This window comes from Salvelinus alpinus, chromosome 23, assembly GCF_045679555.1.
Source record: "Salvelinus alpinus chromosome 23, SLU_Salpinus.1, whole genome shotgun sequence".
Taxonomy (NCBI): domain Eukaryota; kingdom Metazoa; phylum Chordata; class Actinopteri; order Salmoniformes; family Salmonidae; genus Salvelinus; species Salvelinus alpinus.
The window spans coordinates 41755117-41765297 of record NC_092108.1 but is presented as its reverse complement, the minus strand read 5'-3'; the positions used below and the strand labels follow the sequence as shown (position 1 = coordinate 41765297).

At 43.8% G+C, this 10181-nt stretch overlaps 1 protein-coding gene across 5 annotated transcripts in view; it reads left to right on the top strand.

Annotated features, from left to right (window-relative positions):
- The first annotated feature begins 332 nt into the window (after positions 1-332).
- Positions 333-10181, top strand: part of LOC139551032 (3',5'-cyclic-AMP phosphodiesterase 4C-like) — a 62462-nt gene continuing 52613 nt past the window's right edge. For 4 of the 5 annotated variants that reach the window (XM_071362374.1, XM_071362373.1, XM_071362372.1 and 1 more), the window contains exon 1: positions 333-1065. In XM_071362374.1, coding sequence (XP_071218475.1) covers positions 848-1065 — 218 coding nt within the window. In that variant the 5' untranslated portion in view covers positions 333-847. Of the gene's footprint in view, positions 1066-7869; positions 8910-10181 lie in introns of those variants that run through there. The other variant, XM_071362376.1, reaches the window with a different exon arrangement.

The window sequence follows — 10181 nt, the reverse complement described above, 5'->3', positions numbered from 1 at the left end:
ACTTGTGAGCATGTGAAAGGCAAAATGGATTTTTGGACTTCGCAATAGCGCTGGGACTTAGACCAGAGTAATGTTAAGTTGAGCAGGGTTAATGTTTATACTCAGAGAAATTGAGAGAGGAAGTTATTATGGAGCATAGTTTGAAGTGGACCAGTGCTATGCTCTGGCAAGGGGAGGGGGAGGGGGTGATCTGTCATGCCTCTCGTTCACTGTAAATCAGACGTCCATATTTAGTCGGGAGGGAGGGAGGGAGGGAGGGAGGGAAGGCCTAGCAGTTATGTAAACAAAAGCCTGGGCAGGCAGGGGAGGGATTGCACTGCACTAATGTTTGAGTCCATTAACCACGACTATGATCTTTGGAGAGAGACAGGGCTGTTTTCAAATTAAGGACAGGGTCAGATAGAGCGCTGTCTAGCTTTTTCAGGTGCTCTTATCAGAGCACTTTCTAGAGTCAGTTTTAGTTGTATCCCTGACTAATGGAGAGATAAACCCAGGTTTACTGGCCTCTGCGCTGACCAGTTAGTTTTGTGAGAGGAGGATTGGAACAGCCAAGCTTCACGGTTGATCAGATTCACCAGGACAGCATAGCCAAGCTAGGACATTTGCATTTTTTGCATTTTAGTCATTTAGCAGACATTCTTATCCAGAACGACTTACAGGAGCAATTTGTGTTAAGTACCTTGCTCAAGGGCACATTGACAGATTTTTCACTGAGTCGGCTCAGGGATTTGAACCAGTGACCTTTCGGTTACTGGCCCGACACTTAATCTCTAGGCTACCTGCCACCCCCAGGACAAAGGGACAGAGGGAACCAGGATCAAACAACTGAGTGAAAACGACTGACGCCATGAGTGAAGCGTGCTCTGAGAGCTCTGAGGAGGAGCGGTCCGAAGAACAGTCTGAGGAGGTGCCGGTCAGCAGGCTTCCAGTCATCCAACTCAAGCCCAGATCGCCAGGCACATCCCCCAAGATGTCCCCCCGTGACTCCCCGCTGCTCTTCAGGAAGCTGCTGATGAACCGGAGCATTAGTCTACAGAGGCGCTTCACTCTGGCCCACACTCCCAGGTAGAGACCTCCTTGTGTTCCATGCCTGTTTTATCTGAGCTTGGGGTCCCTCAGGGTTGTGTGACTACCCCGTTGTATTTAGAGAGCAAACCTTCAAAGGTGGTAGAAGAAAACTCTTCGAGACCCTTTCTAAAGGTGATCTGAAGTTTAAGTCAGCAGTGAGGGTTTTTTATACTGCAGCTAACAATTACTTTTGAAAGTACTGACTTGTGCTGTGCTTGAATAGATGCCTTTGTTGTGTATGAGCAGAATTTCTTCTGGCCTGAGGTGGTCTAAATTAGTCGGAGCCTTGTTTCTTTGTTGTGTTTTGCACATAGTGACTGTTAATTAGAAAAAAAATATTATGGATTCTTTAAAGTTAGGAGCTTTCATGAAATGGTTTTACAAGGTCCTCTTCATACACTAGAGTTGTTGTAATAAACAGATTTACACTCAATATTGTGGAATATAAAAGATTTGTTCTCTGGATTTTGCTTGTTTAATTTTTAAAATCTCATCCCCTCTTTAATCTGCACACGTGTCCTTGTTTTTCTTGTGGACTAACAAAACAAATTAGATTAGGTGTTCATGATATTCTTCAAGTAGGGCTCCTGAGTGGCGCATCAGTCTAAGGCACTGCATCTCAGTGCTAGAGACGTCACTACAGACCCTGGTTTGATTCCAGGCTGTGTCACAACCGGCTGTGATTGGTAGTCCAAAAGGGCGGCGCACAATTGGCCCAGCGTCGTCCGGGTTAGGTTTTGGCCGGTTTACGCTGTCATTGTAAATAAGAATTTTTTCTGAACTGACTTGCCTAGTTAAATAAAGGTTTTTAAAAAACTCCCAAGTAAATGTGAATTTAGTCCGTTTTTGGTTGGTCTGCCAAATGCTTATTCATTGGGTGCTCTGCTGAGGTGAAAAAAATATAGGCCAATTATGTACATTTGCATTAAGCCTACAACATACTATATACATTTACTGAAGATTTGTTACAATTGTGTGACCAGAGTTTTATTTGTAGTTCAATATACAGTCCTTGAACATGGGCTCACTGATGACAAACTTGCAATATTTCATTTGTATTTGTATTTGGTAGTTATTAAGGCAGTTATATACAATTTCAAATATTATATCACATTACATTTCATAACACTTTACCAAACACATTGTGTTCCCTCAGGCCACTACTCTAATACCACATATCTACAATACAACATCCATGTGTACATGTGTGTAGAGTGCGTATGTGTGTCTGTACCTGTGTGTGTCTCTTCACAGTCCCCGCAGTTCCATAAGGTATTTTAATCCGCTTTTTAAATGTGATTCTACTGTTTGCATCAGTTACCTGATGTGGAATAGAGTTCCATGTAGCCATGGATCTATGTAGTACTGTGTGCCTCCCATAGTCTGTTCTGGACATGGGGACTGTGAAGAGACCTCTGGTGGCATGTCTTGTGGGGTATGCATGGGTGTCTGAGCTGTGTGCTAGTAGTTTAAACAGACACCTCGGTACATTCAGCATGTCAACACTTCTTACAAAAACAAGTAGTGATGAAGTCAATCTCTCCTCCAATAACCTGGTTAGGCCTAAGTTTAAGACTCTCTTTGAAGTTGAGTCGTACAGTATACTCAAGTTCTTCTGCATTGTCAAGTACAAATGTGTTTCTTGACTAGGTGGCTTTTTGTCATACGCGGCGGTTCGTCACCTTTTCTGCTCGGATACTAGAAAGCAACGTGATGCGCTACGTCCCCTGAAAAGGCAGAGCCACGCTCATTCTAGTAGTACTTAATGAGGACAGCTGCCTGATAGGGACGCTTTTCAAGCCCTTCTCTGACTAAGCCTATTGATAGGATTAGTTTAATGACCCTGTTACGCCATTCCCACTAGTCATAACCCATGATATTGATGCAAATCAAATATTTACTGTGTTTGTGTTGAAGAGACGAAGCATCCGGGCCGATTAAAGAGCACTTGACCTTAATTGCGTTGGAGCGAAATAAATAGTTTGTCGGGTAGAACAGTTTTTTCAAACAGCAAAACACTCACTGGGTTTTTTTCTCATATGTTTGTGACAGTGTCTGCCTCAGAGGGATGGGTGTTTCCAGTTTATACACCATGTGTTGCTTGTGCAAAAAGCAGTTTAGGAGAATGGAGAGAATTGCACTCATTAACATCACACACACCCTCACAAGAAGTAAGACGTAAGCACACAGGACTGTTAAAGAGGTGTCTCTGAATTGTTGGAAGCAAAGTAACGTTTCAGCAACCATGAAAAACGTAAAAACCCTGAGACTGTTGACATGGTACAAAACCTTGTCACCTATGTTAGCCTCTAATTTGCATATAAATAAACCGTTTAAAAAAAAATGGGTTCATACATCTTTATTACATTTTACTGGTGGGATCATTTTGCTAAGGCATTTAAACATTACTCCTAATGGTCCTGCCTGTGAGTGTGTGATATAAACCAAGAAAGGCACTCCATCTTTATGGTTTATCTCAGATCTGTCCATCTCATGGAAATTTGGTCTTTTTAAAACTATAATTAGAAAGAGGGGCCATCCTGTAGGGACGGAGCCTTATGAAGGGCCTGAGCCCCTGAGAATGTACAGTGCCCCTAACAACGAGAACGAAACAAACTGCTGGAGATGAGTTATAGCAGGATGGCTGGAAAAGGGGATGAATTAAACAAACTAGCAGTCTGTTGGAAAAACGTACAGACAGGCAGCTTAAGTTTATCAGGGCAGGAGACGATAAATGTTTTAGTTTGAGGGAAATGTTGGAGACCATGTTGGAGGAAACCACAGTAGTTCCTTCCGGTGTAATGTGATGCTTTGTTGTCAAGCATTGTGCTTTATGTTGATTGCCTTAGAAAAACGGCTGGACTGACAGGCACTTCCCTAGTAAAAGTGAGTCACAGTAAAAAATAAAAATAAATGTAAAACGTAATTTCTGAGCGATGAATGAAAGTACTGCACCTCAAACTGTTTTTTAGTTGATTGTTAGAAAAATACCTTTGACTGGGTCAAAGTCAGGTGAGGCATCCCTTTTTTCATAGCATTGATGCTCGTTTCATTAGCAACACAATTCAATCATATGGTACTGTATGTTGATCAGTCCTGTTGTTTTGTCTGGTCTTGAGGATTGTTAAGTGCTGTCTGGCGTTAGCAGGCGTAAATGATCAAGGCCTGACCCCAACGGCATTCACTTTCAAGTGCCTCCAGGTGGTTCAACTCTCCTGCAGTTGCTTTACCCTCTGTATGACACTCAACAGACATGGCATAGTGCAAAAACCCACATCCTTGTCCTTTTACACTGATTGTGCTTAGGTTAATCCTTTTGTTTTGGGGTACGGTTTTTCGTTCTCTGTCTAGGTCACCAGACAGTTGTCTTGAACACAACAGTAGCCTGTTTATAGTAAAGCAAGGCTCTGGGTCTGGTTTTACAAGGCTCCGGGACTGGTTTTACAAGGCTCCGGGTCTGGTTTTACAAGGCTCCGGGGCTGGTTTTACAAGGCTCGGGGTCTGGTTTTACAAGGCTCCGGGTCTGGTTTTACAAGGCTCCGGGGCTGGTTTTACAAGGCTCGGGGTCTGGTTTTACAAGGCTCCGGGACTGGTTTTACAAGGCTCCGGGTCTGGTTTTACAAGGCTCCGGGTCTGGTTTGACAAGGCTCCGGGTCTGGTTTTACAATGCTCCGGGTCTGGTTTTACAAGGCTCCGGGTCTGGTTTTACTAGGCTCCGGTACTGGTTTTACAAGGCTCCGGGACTGGTTTTACAAGGCTCCGGAACTGGTTTTACAAGGCTCCGGGTCTGGTTTTACAAGGCTCCGGGTCTGGTTTTACAAGGCTCCGGGTCTGGTTTTACAAGGCTCCGGGACTGGTTTTACAAGGCTCCTGGACTGGTTTTACAAGGCTCCGGGACTGGTTTTACAAGGCTCCTGGACTGGTTTTACAAGGCTCCGGGACTGGTTTTACAAGGCTCCGGGACTGGTTTTACAAGGCTCTGTGTCTGGTTTTACAAGGCTCTCGGACTGGTTTTACAAGGCTCACAGACTGGTTTTACAAGGCTCCGGGACTGGTTTTACAAGGCTCCGGGTCTGGTTTTACAAGGCTCCGGTACTGGTTTTACAAGGCTCCGGGACTGGTTTTACAAGGCTCCGGAACTGGTTTTACAAGGCTCCGGGTCTGGTTTTACAAGGCTCCGGGTCTGGTTTTACAAGGCTCCGGGACTGGTTTTACAAGGCTCCTGGACTGGTTTTACAAGGCTCCGGGACTGGTTTTACAAGGCTCCGGGACTGGTTTTACAAGGCTCTGTGTCTGGTTTTACAAGGCTCTCGGACTGGTTTTACAAGGCTCACAGACTGGTTTTACAAGGCTCCGGGTCTGTTTTTACAAGGCTCTGTGTCTGGTTTTACAAGGCTATGTGTCTGGTTTTACAAGGCTCTCGGACTGTTTTTCCAAGGCTCTGGGACTGGTTTTACAAGGCTCTGGGACTGGTTTTACAAGGCTTTGCATAGTGTTCCAGTTAGAAACTACATCAGGGCCAATGTTTGAATCATGTTACGAATCAAAATTGTCCCTCGCTTTTCGAAATTGGACAAACAATTAAACAATGTAATGCCTCTAATTTCCACCAGAGGCTGCTATATTATGTATTGTAGATACATATTTTTGCCTCTGGGCTTATGCTCAGACTGTTGGATTGATGTGTTTCCTTGACAGTAATCCCGTATGTTGCCCACCCATGTCTTAGTCACTCTGGAGCCTCATGCAACATACAGGCCTGGCCTCCTTTGCTGCAAACCAGCTGCAGGAGGTATTTGTTTCATGTAAACATTATCTTACTACTGCAGAGGAAGCATGACCATAAACAATATGAGTCTGTTTTCATATGAATAACTTGAGGACTCACAACCAAGGGCACATTCAAGGACATATGAAGAGGGGAAAGATGACTATGCATATACATTGAGTTTACTAAACAGACCTTCCTAAAATTGAGTTGCACCCCCAAACTTAATCTTTTGTCTTGCCCATTCACCCTCATACACAATCCATGTCTCAATCATTCTTTCACCTGTCTCCTCCACTTCATCTACACTGAAGTGGATTTAACAGGTGACATACACTATATATACAAAAGTATGTGTACACCCCTTCAGATTTATGGATTTGGCCATTTCTGCCACACCCGTTGCTGACAGGTTTATAATATCGAGCACACAGCCATGCAATCTCCATAGACAAACATTGTCAGTAGAATGGCCTTACTGAAGAGCTCAGTGACTTTCAACGTGGCACCGTCATAGGATGACACCTTTCCAACAAGTCAGTTGGTCAAATTTCTGCCCTGCTCGTGCTGTATGTGCTGTTATTGTGAAGTGGAAATGTCTAGGAGCAACAACGGCTCAGCCGTAAGTGGTAGCTCACAAAACGTGACGGCCGAGTGCTGTAGCGTGTAGCGTGTAAAAATCTTCTGTCCCCAGTTGCAACACTCACTACTGAGTTCCAAACTGCCTCTGGAAGAAATGTAAGCACAAGAACTGTTCGCCAGGAGCTTCATGAAATGGGTTTCCATGGCCGAGCAGCTGCACACAAGCCTAAGATGCCAAGCGTCTAGAGTGATGTAAAGCTCACTGCCATTGGACTCTGGAGCAGTGGAAACGCATTCTCTGGAGTGATGAATCAAGTTTCACCATCTGGCATGACAAATCTGAGTTTGGCGGATGCCAGGAGAACGCTACCTGCCCGAATGCATAGTGCTAACTGTAAAGTTTGGTGGAGGAGGAATAATGGTCTGGGGCTGTTTTTCATGGTTCGGGCTAGGCCCCTTAGTTCCAGTGAAGAGAAATTTTAATGCTACAGCATACAATGACATTCTAAACGATTCTGTGCTTCCAACTTTGTGGCAACAGTTTGGGGAAGGCCCTTTGCTGTTTCAGCATGACAACCTGCTCCCTTTCAATTGCTACCATGGTTATGCACATGCGTTTCATATTTCTTCTGTAAGAAAAATTTCTATTTAACCCTATCCATATAGGCCAATTCCCATGAGTGTAAAGGGTTAAACAAGCAGCATTCGCCAGAGTAGCCTGTTCTCAGACTGTGCATATAGAATAAACACGTGCGTAGAAGCTTCTGGACTAGTGCACGTAAAAAAAGACCAGGGAAAAGTCTGATCCGCAGCCGCTCCATAGTTTAAGCACTCAGACAGAACTCCATGTCCATGACACCTCCCCCTCCCATTATCTATTGGATTTTTAAAAAACACCGTTTTATTGAGCTACTGGGGTGAGTTGCCGCTGCCTCATTTGGAAGCAGGTCAGTCCTATGAGTGCGGCTTGTAGTGGAGCTATAGGGAACTAGACGAGGCATCCGTAGAGGACCGCAATGGAAGCTTGCATCTGGGTTTAGAAAAGACCTCTCTCCTCCTGCCTCCCCCTTCACTAGCATAGTCCCGGTAGGCTTCAGCAGTACAACCCGGCCCCTAGCACCATTCAGACTGCTCCAACTTCTCATCTTATGACCTCTCTCTCTCTCTCTCTCTCTCTCTCTCTCTCTCTCTCTCTCTCTCTCTCTCTCTCTCTCTCTCTCTCTCTCTCTCTCTCTCTCTCTCTCTCTCTCTCTCTCTCTCTCTCTCTCTCTCTCTCTCTCTCTCTCTCTCTCTCTCTCTCTCTCTCTCTCTCTCTCTCTCTCTCTCTCTCTCTCTCTCTCTCTCTCTCTCTCTCTCTCTCTCTCTCTCTCTCTCTCTCTCTCTCTCTCTCTCTCTCTCTCTCTCTCTCTCTGCAGAGTTAGTGTTGTTGTCTGTTATTCCAAGGCGGAGTAAGTGTTGTTGTTTCTTGTTTCAGGCCAGAGTTTAGTCCCAGCAGTTTCAGAAGAGAGGAGAGTCTGATATAGACGGTTGAGGGGCCACACACTCCTGGGAGCATTTTTGGGATTATTTTCTCTCTGTCTCTCTTGATTTTTATAAAGTTCTTCAAGCTTTTATTTGAACAAAGAAAGAAGCAGCTCTTGGGCTCTAGATCAGCGCAGTATTTGTTTTAAGGCGACTTTTGGACCCTATTTGGAGGACTCTCGCACCCCTCCCCCTGTCAGTCCTCTGGCTATTGGGAAGATTGAGTTTGCTGTTAACCTATTTAGGAATGCGAGGAGTAAAAGTGAAAAGTTTATCTCGGCTTCTTGCTGGTGAGCAGAACGGAGAACAAGCAGGGAATTAGCTCCAGACCTGCGCTGACAGCTGATATGAGACACAATTTAAATTGATTTGATTTGGCCCGTTGGTAAACTCATATGCTTTCTGAGATGGGCTCCTAACAGGCATCATTCTGCCTTTTTAGGTGTGTTTACACAGAGTTAGGTGAACTTTATCAGTAAAAAAAAAAAAAGGACATATCCCCACTGCAGGGACCAGAACCTGAAGAACTTTGGTGGCTCAGTTGAGCTTTCTGCTTTTCAATGAAGGCACTACTTTATCATAACATGTTCTTCTTCTCAGGAATTGCATGGAAAACCTGTTATTGACCGTGCAGAACTTGAATTAATCCCTCTTGTGTCTCTGCTAGATGCAGTAGATGTAACTTTGTTCTGCTTTTGTGGACCGATTGTTCTCAAAAAGGTGTACCATGTTTAGTTTGTAACTGAACAGTACCAATAGACATTGGACATTCACATTCAACCCAGACAGGCCACATAAATGTTGCAGTCCATTCTGTTCATCCCCTGTCATCTGAAGGCTGTTGCGTCTCTGAATTCCACCGGTACCTTTGGCTCTTTGAAGTAGCTGGCCCAATGATGAACAAAGACTCTCGCTTCCCCAGGAAAGCTGTGCATAGCAACCCCTCCTCTCGAAGGCACTCATGCATTGGGTATGTACAGTCCTGTGGTGTAAGCTGTTTGTTGTGATGAGTTACTTGCTGACACAACTCTACTGTGTGTGTGTGTGTACTGTACAAATACCAGGGCTGGAAATTGCCAGGGACCTCAAGATACGATATTATCACAATACTTAGGTGCCGATACAATATGTATTGCGATTCTCACAATTCTAACGATTCTATTATGTATTGCAATTCGATACTACGATTTGATGTTCCAAACATATTGCTCACTGTATGTCTGCTGCAGAGAGATAAGAGAGAGCACGAGAAAATGAGTTTTGATCAATCATGGAAATAAATGTGCTGAAAACATGTTGGCTCACTATTTAAAAAGAAGATGGAGAACAAGCTGTATGATGAAGAATACTGGAGTTTTGGCGCAGGTACTGCCGATTGCGCTCTTAGAAAAAAAGCGTGCTATCTAGAACCTAAAATGGTTCTTTGGCTGTCCCCATAGGAGAACCCTTTGAAGAACCCTATTTGGTTCCAGGTAGAACACTTTTTGGTTCCATTTAGGACCCTTTCCACAGAGGGTTCTGCATGGAACCAAAAGGACTTATCCTATGGGGACAGCCGAATAACTATTATGGAACCCTTTTTTCTAAGAGTGTAGCGCTAGCTAACGCTACCTAGCAACAAAACAACATTTTACAAATCGATACTTGGAGTCAAAGTATCGATATAATATGGTAAAAAAATTATATCGCAGTATGTAACTGTATCGATCCCCCCATCACTAACAAATACTGGACTGTATGTTCTCTATTATAAGTTGTTTTCATATTCATTACGCATGACAAATTATTACATTTTTCTCCCTGTAACCAGTAAGACATAATTAATCATCATTAAATAAGGATAATGATCATGAATTAATCCTTAATAATGATTTTTTTATGTGTTGCCTCTTTTTTTACCTGTTGTTGGTGATACCAAAGGGTTTCTAATGTAGTGGATAGTAAACTTTCATAAGGTTATCATCGAGGAATATTATTGAGAAGTAGACTCCCCCCCAAATCATTGTATCTTTTAACAACCGAAGTTTCACTGCTGTACAGAAGTGCTATCCCTAACAGTTCTAACATATTGCACTTGTCTGCATTTGGTTTCAGTTGTATCACTTTGTGCTCCCTTTGTGCTTTTTGCCTTTCAGGGAAGTTGTGATATGCCACGGGATTGTTATTTATAGTAACATACTCAGCATTTTAGTTGGTGCTAAAACACCCTCAAGTGGGTGACAAGAGAAGCCAATGTTGAAGC